The sequence below is a fragment of the Typopeltis vanoorti genome, chromosome 10 (genome assembly GCF_054136105.1).
Source record: "Typopeltis vanoorti isolate ZY-2024b chromosome 10, IOZ_Tvanoo_1.0, whole genome shotgun sequence".
Lineage (NCBI taxonomy): Eukaryota > Metazoa > Arthropoda > Arachnida > Uropygi > Thelyphonidae > Typopeltis > Typopeltis vanoorti.
The window spans coordinates 41,022,034-41,038,686 of NC_143558.1; the positions used below are offsets into that span (position 1 = coordinate 41,022,034).

Sequence of the window (16,653 nt, forward strand, 5' to 3'; positions counted from 1 at the left end):
TTTGTCTTTTTAATGCTGACCTTCATACGATAGCGTATGAAGCGGATTTGTAGCGGATTTATTTAGAAGTATAACATCGCCCACATAAAGTAAAGAGCTGACATTAACATCTCCAATTTTGATATCATGTTTAATACCACTTTCCTTCATAATGTGATCCATATAGATAATGAATTACAGAGTGGATAATGTATATCCTTGTCTCATACCAGATTTAACATTAAACCATCTTCCTGTACTTCCTTCAATTCTAGCTGCCGACTTACAACTCAAATAAAGACTAAGTATTGCTTGATATAATGCCCCATTGACACCATATAATTGTAGCATATTGAATAGTTTCTCTCTTGGCACCTGTCACATGCCTTTTCCAGATCGACAAAACTTAAATACAGATTTTTGTTATATTCCCATGCTTTCTCGACTATTTGTCGTAAAGTGAAGATCTGATCCTGACAGCCTCTATTTGGCCTGAATCCAGCTTGTTCTTCACCAAGCTTTTCTTCTACAATTCTTCTCAACTGTTTCTCAAGTATGCTTGCATAGATCTTGCCAGGAACACTCAGTAGGAAAATACCTCTGTAATTCTCACATTCAGTTTTATTTCCCTTTTTATATATGGGTACTATTAGAGCTCTACTCCAATCATCAGGAATTCGTTCCTCTGTCCAGGCTTTCTTGAACTATGCAGTGCAGCCACTGTAAGACTTTTATACCACCATATTTCAGCATTTCTGGTCGAATATCAATATCACCTACTCCTGCTGCCTTTCCACATTTCAAGCCTTTGATGGCTTTTTCTACTTCAAGTGTGAATATGTATTCCTGACTGTATGCCTGTTGTCAGAATGTAGAAAATGGCGGTGTACTAGAGAATTGCGTGGTAGTGCCAGATATGTGTGAGAGCGTCGCTGAAAGTGTAAATGAAGGTAGAAACACCGAAGGAATGGATGATTTGATCGATAATGAAAATGGTGAGATAAATGCGAGTAGCGAAATTGCCCGTTTACATGGCGCGATACACAGAGCCAAACGACAACTGGAGCGTATGCAAAAATGTGTGTTGAACGTACCGACAAATAACCGGCGGAAGTCTGTGACGGCAAAAAATAGAATGTACGTAAACGTCAATAAAATGAAGGAGCGAGTGCTGTATGGGGATTCGCTATTAAGAGGCGTAATAATTGAGAGTTTAACGAAGTCATACCAGCCGGGTGCGAACATAAAGGACGTCAGCGAATCTATTCGACTGCAAAAACAGAGGGTGAAAGAGATGATAATAGTGGCAGGAACGAATGATTTGAAAGAGGACAAAATGGAAATGATAGAGGATGTGAGGGAGTTGTTTGAGGTAGCAAAAGAGAAGAGTGAGAGAGTTAGGATGGTGAGTATCTTACCGCGGTATGACAGCGAAGTGTTTAGAAGGAGGGCCATAATTGCCAATGACTTTATGCGTGGGTTATGCATGGAGAGTGGTGTGGAATTTGTGGATGTGTGGAATGAGTTCGATGGGCGAAAGGACTTATATAAGATGGATGGGTTACATTTGAATGGAGTTGGTGTACGGAGACTTGAAAGAGTGTTGATGAATGATGTGGAAGTGGATGTACAGACTCAGGGAAACTAGATTTATTAAGAGGGGGGGGAGTAGATATGCAGACTTTAGGGGGGGCAGTTAAGTGTATGAATGAGTATATTACGCCCGGGCGAGTACGACGGACAACAAATCAGAATGGGATAATTAGTATAAGGAATCAAAGTAGGGATGGGACAAATGGGCTTCTGCGATTCATGTACACTAATGCCAGGAGTATTAGGAACAAGAAGGAAGAGTTTTTGGCCATGGTTGGCACTTCCAGGCCACAGGTTGTCGGTATTAGTGAAACATGGCTGACAGAGGATGATAAAGCTAGTGGGATTGAATGCGATGGGTATAGCGTGTTCAGGAGTGACAGGGTGAATAAAAAGGGGGGAGGAGTGTTATTGATGATAGCTGATGAGCTTCAGCCAAGGAGTATAGAATTTGAACTGCAGGATGGGGAAAAAAGCACATTTGAGGCTGTTTGGTGTGAGATACAATCTAGCAGAACAAAATATACAATTGGGTGCTGCTATAGACCGGGTGATGGAGTGGATGGTGGAAATAGTATGCATAAGCAAATAGAAGAAATGAATGGAAGGAGGGTAATTATTATGGGTGATTTCAATTATGGTAACATTGACTGGAAAGAGGAGAGGGCACATGGGAGGAAGGAATTGGATTTTATGCAGTTATTAAGGGACAACTATCTACGGCAACATGTATTGGAAAATACCAGGGGGCAGAGAGTGCTGGACCTAGTAATTGCAACTGAGAATGTAGCTGTAACGAACATGACCATGTTGCCACCAATTGGTGAGAGTGACCATAAGGTCATGACTTGGGAGGTGGCTAAAGGAGTCGAATTTACAATTAAGACAGGGTATATGTGGAATTACCGGGCTGGTAAGTATGACAAGCTTAGGTGTGTGCTTGGCTCAATGCCATGGCATGTAAAACTGCAAGGGCTGGATGTTGATGGTGCATGGGAGGTGGTTAAGAACTGTTTGCAGGAGGCAATGGTTGACTGTATACCAAGAGTCCGAATAATAAATCAGGTAGGGGTTAAATGGATGAATAACACTATTAAGCTTGAGCTGCAAAAAAAGAAACAATTGTGGAGGGAATTTAAGGAGAAGGGTGACCATCAGGTGCATGAACAGTATAAAGCTCAGGCCAGGATGGTAACAAGGGTGGTAAGAAAAGCAAAAGCAGATTACGAAAGGAAATTGGCCATGCAGGCTAAAGAGAATCCCAAACAGTTTTTTCAATATGTTGCAAGTAAAAGGAAAAATGCTCATGGTAGAATGATCTTAAAAAATGCTGAGGGTAGGGAGGTAACTGAATCAGTCGATGTTGTGGAATTACTGAGCGAGCACTTTGCAAGAGTATATCATCCAGGTGGTGGCTTTGCGGAAATGGAGGATCCAACAGCTTATACTGGAATTGTGATGAATGAGGTAGAGGTAACTAGTCTATTACAGAACCTCAATGTCAATACATCTGTGGGATTGGATGGTATACCAGCTCGTGTCGTACGTGAAGCGGCCAAAGAATTGTCAGTGCCCTTGACCATTATGTTTAATTTGAGCCTCAGGACTGGGTCAGTCCCAAGGGGGTGGAAAGAGGGGAAAATAGTTCCACTGCACAAAGGTGGTTCCAAGGCTGCTGTTGAAAATTACCGGCCAATCAGCATAACAGGAATCATTATCAAGGTCTTAGAGAAAATAGTCAAGAGGAAAATACAAGATTGGATAGAAGAAAATGGGATACTGTATCGGGGACAGCATGGTTTTGTGAAGGGTAGGTCATGCCTCAGTAACTTGCTCACGTATTATAACACAGTGACGGCTGAACTGGATAAGGGTAATGGGTTTACAGTGATTCTACTGGACCTTGCTAAGGCCTTTGACAGGATACCACATGGAATTCTAATCAGTAAATTGCAGCATATGGGAATGGACATAGGGTTGGTGAGATGGATAGGAGGGTGGTTGACGGAGAGATATCAGAGAGTGGTTTACTCAGGAGTAGAGTCCACTAGACGGCCTGTGACTAGTGGTGTACCACAAGGATCTGTTCTGGGACCACTGCTGTTTAATTTGTTCATAAATGATATAGGAAAGGATCTGAGAGGAACAGTTCATTTGTTTGCGGATGATGCGAAGTTGGGTAGGGCAATAGTGAATGCAGATGACGTCAAAATTTTGCAGGATGATTTGGATAGATTGGAGGTCTGGGCTAGGGAGAATGGATGTCAATTTAATGTGGCAAAATGTAAGGTTATGCATTTTGGGGTGAAAAGATGGGAGGCAGTTTACTGCATTGGTGGAACCGTGCTCCAGGAAATTGATGAGGCACGAGATTTAGGAGTGTTGGTGGATAAGGAATTGAAATTTAGGGGACACATTGCAAAAGTGGCCAAATCAGCTCATCAAATCACTTGGTTGCTGAAGAATACGTTGACAAGCAGAGACAAGCAGGTTATTGTTCCTCTGTATCGAGCCTTGATAAGACCTCATCTCGACTACTGTGCTCAGATTTGGTCACCTAGGTTTCTTCTTGATGGGGAGGAGGTGGAGAGGATCCAGAGGCGAGTGACCAAGATGATAGCAGGTCTGTGGAATGAACCGTATGAGAACAGGTTGAGGATTTGTGGGTTGCAAAAATTGGTTGATAGGCGGAGGAGGGGAGATATGATTGAGACATTCAAATTACTGAAGGGTTTCTATAAAATTAATTCAGAAGATATTTTTGAGAACAGGGCTGGTTGTGGGAGGACTAGGGGACATCCATGGAAACTGGGCAAAAGTGTGGTTAGTAAAGGTGTTAGAGCTGGGTTCTTTACTTTTAGAGTAGTGAATGAGTGGAATGCGCTCCCTGAGTCTGTGGTGGATGCTGTGACAGTGAATGAGTTTAAGGCGAGGTATGATAGATACTGTATGAATGTCGAATGTATGAGTGACCAAGATGATAGCAGGTCTGTGGAATGAACCGTATGAGAACAGGTTGAGGATTTGTGGGTTGCAAAAATTGGTTGATAGGCGGAGGAGGGGGAGATATGATTGAGACATTCAAATTACTGAAGGGTTTCTATAAAATTAATTCAGAAGATATTTTTGAGAACAGGGCTGGTTGTGGGAGGACTAGGGGACATCCATGGAAACTGGGCAAAAGTGTGGTTAGTAAAGGTGTTAGAGCTGGGTTCTTTACTTTTAGAGTAGTGAATGAGTGGAATGCGCTCCCTGAGTCTGTGGTGGATGCTGTGACAGTGAATGAGTTTAAGGCGAGGTATGATAGATACTGTATGAATGTCGAATAGTTGTGATGAAAATGATTTGGGGCCTCCCTCGATGAGTCTAATGACTCCCTGGAGTTGCCCGTAATAATAATAATAATAATAATAATAATAATAATCTCTAACTCCTTTTATAGCACTCTTTCCTCCATTTCTAAACTTCTTCAACCACCTCCAGAATATCTTACCACCTTCTTGATATTTATTTTATATGTTCTTGCCAAAGTCCTCCCATGAGTTTTGTTTGGCTAGTTTTACACAGTGTTTGGCTTTCTTACATTTGTCTCTGTATTCTCTAAGAGCACAAGCTGACTTATTTGCCAGGAACTTTTGATATGCTTTCTTCTTTTCCTTCACTGCCTCTTTAACTTCCTGTGTCCACCATGGAGTTCTTATTTTTCTATCCTTTCAGACAACCTCACCACGTGCCTCTCTGGCTGAATCAATCGGTGTTTTCTTCAAGGCTTTCCACTGAATCTCCAAAGTCTGGTTGCTGTTTTCAAACTCTTTCATTTTTTCTTCATTAATCTTTGTGTATTTTAGTCTACAGTTCACATCTGAGAGCTGCTCAACTTTTATTCGCTTTAAAACTTTCTTACATGTTATTCTTTTCAATACGAAATTCAATTTTATCCTGCTCAAGACTAAATAAGGATCGCTTCCAATTTCAAATCCTCTGTACACTCTGGTGTCCTGCACCAGGGAGAAAACATCACTATCACCAACAACATAGTCAATGAGACTTTTCTTATTCCTTTCCTCTTCTCTCCATGTGAATTTGTGCACATTTTTATGTTGGAACATGGTGTTAGTAATAACCAGTCCATGTCCTGAGCAGAAATCCAACAGGCATTTGCCATTATTATTGGCTTTGCTCTCACAATCATTTCCTACTCTGCTATTTAGATCCACAACAAGGACCAACTTTTCCTTTTTCATTGTGTCAGTTGCTTTTTCTAAAGCAACAAAAAATTCCTCCACTTCTACCTTAGTAGAACCTTCTGTGGGACCATAGGCACAAATAAGTCTCATTGTCCAATTCCCCATTCTTATATTTGCCCACATCACTCTACTTGAGACTGCCTGCCATTTAAGAAGATTAGCCTCGTATTTTGTGTTGAATACTATGGCTACTCCTTGTTTTCCTTGATTGTCATTTCCTGAATATAACATTTTGTATTTATTGTTCAGAAAGAACTCACCAGTTTTTGTCTTTTTTTGTTTCAGTCATCCCTATTATGTCGATCTGGTACTTATCTAATTCGTCAGCTAGCTCCATTTCTTTGCCATTCAGGCTTCTTATGTTGATAGTACCGATCTTTAACTCTGATGATGATGTTGAGTTGTGGTGTGATTTCAGATTTGTTCCAGTAGTTGACTTTTCGCTGTTTGCCCTGGTTCCCCTGGCGAAAACAACGGGGACCTTGTTTAACCGGGCGACACCCCAGCCGCATGAAATTTTGTCATGTTGTACCATCATTTTTTATTTTGGTTTAACCAATAAGAATACAATTTGGTCGGCTAAATCCCAAATTGCCAGCCCATCCTCGTTCGTTCAGTATCCAGGTAGATACACAACAGGGTGCACCACGAGAAGGTGAGGATTGGGCATTAGGTCAGAAGCCCTGGTTGGTTCTCTACATTCCTTTAAAGGCTATGTGGAGGTCTTCTCTCAGTTATACAGCTTTGACCCTTAAGCACCCCGTATAAAATTTCTTGGTATCTTTAATGTATTTTACACCCAAGATAAAAAATTTTCAGACATCTTTCTCTTATCCAGAGATTTTTATTAAGAAGGTCAAGTACCTTTTGTCTACTTGTATATTAGATATAGATCACTTCTGCATTACATCAACCTTGGTATCTCTCCCAGGTTTTCTCTCCCACTGAAGAGACCTCAGTAAAGGTCAAAACCGGTCTGGGTAGTGGCCCTTCCCTTCCTATTATGCATTGCATTATGGGATACATACTAAGGCAAGTGATATGAAGTTATTAGCCTGTATATACAAGTAGCTTAGATGTGAATATATTTCATGTGCAAAACTTTGTTTTGCTTACTTGGGAAAAGGAGTAAAACCACCCCATACTGGAGATTGACTAACTCAGAAACTGGTCAGAAAAAGACTTAGAAACAATTCCTTTCATCAGTGGCTGGACACTTTCTTTGGTGCAGGAATGAAATAACTTAATTTATTCTGGCAGATAATACACTAAAGCTGCTTTCCAACAATTCCCCCTCCCTGATATTTGCATGTTCTTTAAACTTGCCTTAAATCAGAGTATTTTAGCTTGAATTATCAGCTCTTTGAACAAATTTAAGGTGTAGCAATGGGTTCCCCACTTTCACCACATCATTAACTTATATGGAATCCTTTGAAAAGTTGGCATTTAATTCAGCACTTCCCCTCAAGCCCAAAGTATGGCTGAAGAGTATAGTCTTTGCCATTTGGGCACATGATCCACAACTGTTTCCAACTTTTTACAATTCCTCATCAATACCCACCCCTGAATCACTTTTACTCTTGAAAAGGAAAAAGAAGGGGCTCTAGTCTTCTTGGAAGTACTTTAATTGCAAGGCAACCGGATGAGTCTCTTGTGTGTTTAATCTATTGGAAGCCCATCGCACACAGACAAATACTTTCATGCCACTTCATATCACCATCCTGCCCAAAAAATTGAAGGTTCAAAACTTTAGCCTCCAGGACTTTGCAGATTTTGTCCTTCAGACGTGTGTGTGTGTGTGCAGTCCAAGTTTGGGGGGGGGGTCTTTTTCTTTAGAAGTTTGGTGAGGGTTTGTTGTGTAACCATTCTGTTCAGAAAGTGTAAGCAGAGCCTAGTACCAGATGCATTACCTGTCTTGAGGACAAAATCTGCACAGTACACACACACACACACACACACCCCATATCCTCACCTTGTATCAAAGATACAACAGATAAACTGGGCGCACTGAAAAATGCAAAATCAGAATGGTTGATTAACTTCTACATAAAGTCTCCAATTTCCTCAGACAAATTAAAGACCACCAAGATCCTCTCTTCTTCATGGATGTTTGTAGTATCCCCTGTCAATGTGGGATCCAGTATTTTGGACAAACAGGACAGACCACCATTACCAGAAGAAATTAACATAAAAAATATATTTGGTATGGACAACCAAAAATGGACTAGTTCCAACATACCTTAGATGACCATTTCATCAGGTGATAAAAAAGGGAAGCTACTATGTACATCCCAGTTTAAATCACAGAGACTGTTCCTAGAAGTAACTCGTGCTAAAAAAACCTTTTGAACTGTAACAGAAATGATAGTGTAATTCTACCTAAATTTTGATATGATGCTCTATCCACCCATCAGAAATAACTATGAGACATCACTATAGAGAGCACCATTGTCACCTTCTATGCACATGACTGTCCTTGTTCTAGAAGCCATTGTAATTCTAGTCTCTGTTGAGAGTGTATCTTAAATATATCTTGGATAATGCTAGCTTGAGCTAGCAAAATGTCACGTTGTAAATACTTAATTTAGGTATTTTATTCCAGAAATTTTGAACGTGAATAACTACAACTACAGAAATCTCAATATGGAAGTACTTTCTTTGGGCAGCTTATTGCCCATTTGCTTTGAATGCAAATGCCATTTATAAAGGAGTACACAGGCCTGCACATTTTTATGAAAGCCTTTTTTCGACTGGTTCCTGGGTTAGTTTATCTCTAGTATGGGCAAGGGAGGCTGGGGGGGGGGGGTTCTCCTGGAAACTCGGGTTTTTCATCCTGTAAACTCAAGAAAATCAACCATAGAACCCACAGTATTGTCAGATATTAAAAAATATTGTGTTAGGTACCACAAAATGGCAGCACTTGTTAACTGTCTCTTCGCTGCATGCCGCTAAATTGGTGATAGCTTTGGGCCAGCTATTTTTGATTGGCTATCAGTGGAGACCGAACTGCCCACTCAGTCTACAAAAGAAGATAGGACTAAAACTGCCTCTCCTACTCCTTATATGGGAATAAAAAGGCGTTAGTTGATTTTTTTTTTTTGAAAAACTTACTGTATTTTCTGTTGGGAAAAGCTATTTTGTTGCTTTCTGCTAGCAATATAACATATTATACTAGTTGCTTTGTATCATTTTGAAATCCATTATTATTGTTTGAATTGCCATTGCACTGAACATAATCTTTTAGATTCAGATTGAAATATTTGTTACTAAAGTTTTTTTAATTAATTTCATGTATCTACATATTTCAGTAATTGTGACAGGAGAACTGCCAAGTTCCAATTAAAGGAACATATGAAATATATCTGTGTTTTGAGGATAGTTAAACTGGGATTGGTTGCCAAAGTATTTGAATAATCCTTTTCACAAAATATGTTGATGTAAAACAAAAATTTGATATAAAACGCATTTTATCAACTGTTCATAGGAATGTGCTAAGTCCTACTTAACATTTTTAATCTGAATACGAATGTGCTTATAACAAAGCTTTGAAAGGCAGTACTTTTTATTGGTCCTTATTAAACTATTTTACATATAAATTGTCCTGCTGTATTATAGTTTTCAGCTATTCTATTTGGTATGCCCTTCTTATTGGTATATTAAGTTTATAAAACTTGGTTTGCATGAATAATTACTGAAGTTTTTGAGATAATTGCATAATTTATATTAATTATACAAGTCTTTCCATGACTGAAGTAAATGAGATTTCATTATAATTTATTTTATGAAATATTTTGATATCACATAGGATTTTTACTTTATACCCATTTTATTTAAGTATTTTTATGTTCTTCATTTTGTGAAGGTTGCAATGTTGTCTTGGTTAGAAAGAAAACTTGCTTCAACTTTGTTTGCTACTCCTCCAGAATCAACTTTAGAAGAAGCAAGAGAATATCTAGTGAAGGTAAATATAGAGCAGTATAATATAGGTTTATGGTTTGAATTGTGATGAATATAGTGGCAGTTTTTTGTTTTTGTGAACAAAATCATCTCTCACTTGTTCTACATTGGCACATCTTTTCAGTTGTTGATAATGACCTGGAAAAGTTGTATGGTTTTCCTTGTATGTTTTAGTGATTATATCCATTTGGATTTCAGGTAATTTTTTTTTGTCAATTTCTTTAGTGTTTATGACATGAAAGGAGTGTTTCCTTTTATCTGCAATGAACAGAACTTTTCTGATAATAGGGATGAATGCTGCCATGATAAACAGAATATCGATTTTATCTTTTTTTTTTTTTTTTTTTCTGTAGTCTGCAGGTACTGGAAAAGTTCCATCATTTTCACTTCACTTTCATCTTAATTGCTAAGTACATAGCCTATAACAGCCATGTAACTTGGTATAAGCCCAACTAATATTCCGATAGGATATTTTTGAAGGGATTTAGTATTACTAAAGTGTTTCATGAAGCTCCTCCAATTTCAGATCAATATAACATAGCATGCTTATTTTGTTTAGGAGCACCCCTAAGTTTTGAACTCGCTGGCTTAGACCTATGATTTAGTAATTAAAACTGTTATGAAATTTGCATTAGGTTACAATCTAGGCTACAATCACTAGTCATTTTATTCTAAAAGTTTCATGATATTAAACGTATCCCCCTAGTTTGAGCTATTAAAAATGACTAGCAGTTCAATGTAGTCATTTGAGTGAGCTCAACCACCAATTTCAGTTATCTTTCATTTCCTTCTCTCAGGAGAGCACTCTTCATAATTCTGAAGACAACACCATATTAGACAATCACTAAATAACAAGTCTAAGTCAGCAAGTTCAAAAGTAAGGATTTTTGAAAAGTTTGGGTTTCTTTACAACAAAAAAACTGAGCGTTGACAGGAATTTTTTATTGGTCATTAATTTGAAACTTAAACCAACTTGTTTCACTCACAAAAAAAAAAAAAAAAAAAAAAAAACTGGTGGCCTCATCAGGGTTTATAAAAGTATATAAAAATAACAACATTGATCGAAATGCTGAAAATCATCACCAAAGAAAATAAATTCATCCTCAACAAGAATGCAAAGTCAGGTGTCATTTATAAACTGTCATCTGGTAAAGACTGGAGATGATTGTTGGGGAAATTAAAATCTGAGATGTTAAAAGATTTAATGAGAGATTTCTGTCATTTAATATTAGTCCTTGGTTTTTGTTGAGACTTATTTGTGCCTATGGTCCCACAGAAGGTTCTACTAAGGTAGAAGTGGAGGAATTTTTTGACACTTTAGAAAAAGCAACTGACACAATGAAAAAGGAAAAGTTGGTCCTTGTTGGGGATCTAAATAGCAGAGTAGGAAATGATTGTGAGACATACAAAAATGTTTTGGGAAAATTTGGTGAAAAGAGCAAAGCTAATAATAATGGCAAATATCTGTTGGATTTCTGCTCAGGACATGGACTGGTTATTACTAACACCATGTTCCAACATAAAAATGTGCACAAATTCACATGAAGAGAAGAGGCTAGGAAAAAGAAAAGTCTCATTGACTATGTTATTGTTGATAGTGATGTTTTCTCCCTGGTGCAGGACACCAGAGTGTACAGAGGATTTGAAATTGGAAGTGATCACTATTTAGTCTTGAGCAGGATAAAATTGAATTTCTTATTGAAAAGAATAACATGTAAGAAAGTTTTAAAGCGAATAAAAGTTGAGCAGCTCTCAGATGTAAACTGTAGACTAAAATACAGAAAGATTATTGAAAAGAAAATGAAAGAGTTTGAGAACAGGAATCAAGCCTTGGAGATTCAGTGGCAAACTCTGAAGAAAACATTGATTGATTCTGCCAGAGAGGCATGTGGTGAGGTTGTGTGCAAGGATAAAAAAAAATCAGAACTCCCTGGTGGACACAGGAAGTTAAAGAGGCAGTGAAGGAAAAGAAGAAAGCATATCAAAAGTTCCTGGCAAATAAGTCAGCTTTTACTCTTACAGAATACAGAGACAAATGTAAGAAAGCTAAACAGTGTGTAAAACTAGCTAAACAAAAGTCACGGGAGGATTTTGGCAAGAATATAGAAAATAAATATCAAGAAGGTGGCAAAATATTCTGGAGGTTGTTGAAGAAGCTTAGGAATGGAGGAAAGAGTGCTGTAAAAGGAGTTAGAGATGATAAAGGTGACATGAAAACCAGAGAAAAAGATATCCTTGAAGTATTGAGTAATTACTTTGAAAAACTGCTAAATGAAACAAGCAGTGATGATAGCACAGTGGTAAAAATCACTGACCAGGCATGCAGTCAGGAATGCGTATCCATACTTGAAGTAGAAAAAGCCATCAACGGCTTGAAATGTGGAAAGGCAGCAGGAGTAGATGATATTCGACCAGAAATGCTGAAGTATGGTGGTATAAAAGTCCAGTGGCTGCACTGCATAGTTCAGAAAGCCTGGACAGCGGGACAAATTCCCGATGATTGGAGTAGAGCTCTCATAGTACCCATATATAAAAAGGGAAATAAAACTGAACGTGAGAATTACAGAGGTATTTCCCTACTGAGTGTTCCTGGCAAGATCTATGCAAGTATACTTGAGAAACGGTTGAGAAGAATTGTGGAAGAAAAGCTTGGTGAAGAACAAGCTGGATTCAGGCCAAATAGAGACTGTCAGGATCAGATCTTCACTTTACGACAAATAGTTGAGAAAGTCTGGGAATATAATAAAGATCTGTATTTAAGTTTTGTCGAGTTGGAAAAGGCATATGACAAGGTGCCAAGAGAGAAGCTATTCAATACGCTGCAGTTATATGGTGTCAATGGGGCATTATATCAAGCAATACTTAGTCTTTATTTGAGTTGTAAGTCAGCAGTTAGAATTGAAGGAAGTACAGGAAGATGGTGTAATGTTAAATCTGGTGTGAGACAAGATGTACATTATCCCCCCTCTGTTATTCATTATCTGTATGGATCACATTATGAAGGAAAGTGGTATTAAACCTGATATCAAAATTGGAGATGTTAATGTCAGCTCTTTGCTTTATGCGGATGATGTTATACTTCTAAATAAATCTGCTACAAGTCTGCAAGATTATCTGACTAAATTGAATATCTGTTGTTATAGATATGGTATGAAGGTCAGCAATAAAAAGACAAAGACAATGAAAATAGGCAGAATCATTGAAAATGTCAACTGTGTTGTGAATGGAGAACCTGTGGAACAAGTAAAACATTTCAGCTACTTAGGTACGATTTTTACTGAAGATGGTAAATTAAATATAGAAATAGACAACAGAATCAGCAAAGCTGGTATGGTGGGAAGTCTGAATAAATTCATATGGAGTAAGAGAGAAATTAGTCGGAACACTAAATTAGCTGTATACAAGACAGTGTTCAAACCAGTTTTAACGTATGGATCTGAGAGCTGGGTCAGAAGTAAAACACTTGACCAAAGACTAGAGACCACAGATATGAGAGTCCTGAGAAAGATTCGAGGCGTGAACAGATGGCATCAATGGCAATATCATATTTAAAATGAGGTTATTAGGAAAGAACTTGACATTGTCAGCATCCAGGAATGCGTTAGCAGAGCTAATCTCAGGTGGTATGGTCATTTAAATAGAATGAGAGAGGAAAGATTAGCAAAACAAGTGTTCTCTGCCAGGTTGGCAGCAAAACGACACAGAGGGAGACCAAGATATAGGTGGATTGATATGGTACTAAGTGCCTTAGACGATAGAAATATAAGATCTGATAATGTTGGAGTCTTGACAAGTAACAGACTGATTTGGATGAAAATTGTAGATAGGAAGTTAGTAATGATGTAGTTTTTTCATGTAGTACTGTCATATCCTGTACACCCCTTGAGGGTACATAGCAGGAATTTGATGATGATGATGGTTTTTGTTGAAAGAGCTATATGAATGGGTAACTGTAACAGATTCTTTTAGGATTCTGAATTAAAAGTTTTCTTCTAAATATGGCTTAGTAAAAATATCCACGTCTACGGTATGGTTAGTAGTTGAGTATGGTAGGCAAGACCAGATCTTTCTTTTTTTTTTTTATGCTCAATGTCTCTAACATATCCTTCTTTCTCACCACAAATTCATGATTTATGTGCCCTCTCTAGGTCAGACCTGGTATTTTAAGCATGGTATTTTATAGCATGCTTATAAGGATTTTATAGAGTCTCAAGTTTTTGTTGAAGGTGGTGCTGTCTTTATAAGCCTGGAGAAGGCCTCAAATTAGCTTGAAAATCGCTCTGATATTATTATCCCTGAAAAGAGAAGTAATCCTAGTGGATAGATTGTCAATATATGAATCTTTGTACTGGATATTTTTATGGAGAACAGGATGGTTTAAAAATAAAATCTCGTCAACTGTTTGTGGAATAACCGTTAATTATTATTATTCAGGCCTCCATGGAGTCAAAAGACTCATCACGGGAGGTCCTTACTAGGAAACACAAAATCTATCATACCACTCTTTGACTGTTCTCAATCTCACCACTCTATCAGACAATGCATTCCATGGTTCAACCATCCTCCATGCAAAGAAACCACTCCTCGCCCTCTTGCTCACAGCTTCCTTTCGTAACTTACAGGGTTTCTTTGTCATCACTCCTTCCCACTGTTCAACCAACAGAAAGAACTCCCCAGTTTCAACCGTGTAACCACCTCTCAACAGTTTAAAAGTCTCAATCATATCACCCCCCTCTTCTTCTTCTATCCACCAAACTCTACAGTTCACATTCCCTCAGCCGATCCTCATAATTAATCCTTGCACAATCCTGAAACCATCTTTGTTATCCACCTCTGTATCCTTTCCACAGTTAATTTATCCCCTTCAAATCCTGGGGACCAAATCTGAGAACAATAGTCTAAGTGTGGTCTGATCAGGGTCTTATACAATGGAATGATAATTCTTTTATCTCTGCAGGTCAGCATCCTTCTCAATATTGCAGCAATCCTCTGTGTTATCTTGACCACTTTCTCAGTATATCCCCTGAATTTCAGGTTTCTATCAATCATCAACCCCCAGATCTCATCTCCCCTACTTCATCCAGTACAACTCCTCCAAAAGAGTATGAAGTGTCCCATCGATGTGTCCCATTTTTGCTGCATTAAACTGACACCCCCTCTCCCCATTCATTTGTCCATCTGTCTAGTTTATTCAAATCCTCTTGCAGGGCTGTGACATCTGCACTATTACTAATAACCCTTGCCAGCTTCACATCATCTGAAAACAACTGAATATCCTCCTGCAATCCACTGACAATGTCATTGATATAAAGGTTGAACAATATAGGTCCCAGTACTGAGTCCTGTGGGACCGCACTTGTAATCCTCTGCTCCTTGAAACTGCCCCACCATACACAACTCTCTGATACCTATCGGACAGCCAATCCTGAATTCAATTGACCAACCTGACATCTAAACCCATGTGCTGCAACTTAAATATCAGCTTATCATGTGGCACCCTGTCAAATGCCTTCACTAAGTCTAAGAAAATTGCAGTATATATATGCCTTTCCCTCATCTAATGTTCTTGTAACGTGTGGAATTTGCAATTAAGACAGGGTAGGTACATGTGGAATTATCGGGCTGGAAAGTATAACAATCTTAGGAGTTTGATTGGTTCAGTGCCATGGCATGTACAACTGCAAGGACTAGAAGTTGATAGTGTATGGGAGGCAGTTAAGAAGTGTTTGCATGAAGCAATGGCTGACTGTATACCCAGAGTCCGAATAATAAATCAAGTAGGGGTTAAATGATGAATAACACCATTAAGCTTGAGCTGCAAAAAAAGAAACAACTATGGAGGGAATTTAAGGAGAAAGGTGACCGGCAGGCACATGAACGGTATAAAGAAGGGTAACGAGCGTGGTAAGAAAAGCAAAAAAGGATTACGAAAGAACATTGGCCATGCATTCTAAAGAGAATCCTAAACAGTTTTCTCGATATGTTGCAAGTAAAAGGAAAAATATATACGGCAGATTGATTTTAAAAAATGCCGATGGTAGGGAGGTAACCGAATCAGTTGATATAGTAGAATTACTGAGTGAGCACTTTGCAAGAGTATATCATCCAGGTAGTGACATTGCAGAAATGGAAGAACCAATAGCTTATACGGGAATTGTGGTTAATGAAGTGGAGGTGAGTAGTCTATTACAAAACCTCAATGTTAATTCATCTGCAGGATTGGATGGTATACCAGCTCGTGTCGTACGAGAAGCAACTAAAGAATTGTCAGTGCCTTTGACCATTTTGTTTAATTTGAGTCTCTGGTCTAGTCCAAAGGGGGTGGAAAGAGGGGAAAATAGTTCCACCGCATAAAGGAGGTTCCAAGACTGCTGTTGAAAATTACTGGCCGATCAGCATATCAGGAAATGTTGTCAAGATCTTGGAGAAAATAGTCGAAAGGAAAATACAGGATTGGATAGATGAAAATGGGATATTGTATGGGGGACAACATGGTTTTGTGAAGGGTAGATCATGCCTCAGTAAATTGCTCACGTTTTATAACACAGTGACGGCTGAAGTGGATAAGGGTAATGGGTTTACAGTGATTCTACTGGACCTTGCCAAGGCCTTTGACAGGATACCACATGGAACCCTAATCAGTAAACTGGAGCAGATGGGGATGGATATAGGGTTGGTGAGATTGGTGAGATGGATAGGAGGGTGGTTGATGGAGAGATAGCAGAGAGTGGTTTATTCAGGAGTTGAGTCTAAAAGATGGCTTGTGACTAGTGGTGTGCCGCAGGGCTCTATTCTTAGACGACCACTACTTTTCAATTTGTTCATCAGTGATATAGGAAAGGATCTGAGAGGAATTGTTCACTTGTTTGCTGATCAT

At 38.6% G+C, this 16,653-nt stretch overlaps 1 protein-coding gene across 1 annotated transcript in view; it reads left to right on the forward strand.

Annotated features, from left to right (window-relative positions):
- Window positions 1-16,653, forward strand: part of LOC150102361 (regulator of microtubule dynamics protein 1-like) — a 213,409-nt gene that overhangs the window by 139,755 nt on the left and 57,001 nt on the right. Inside the window, exon 6 of the mRNA XM_090399337.1 lies at window positions 9,682-9,780. Coding sequence (XP_090255463.1) covers window positions 9,682-9,780 — 99 coding nt within the window. The remainder of the gene's footprint in view (window positions 1-9,681; window positions 9,781-16,653) is intronic.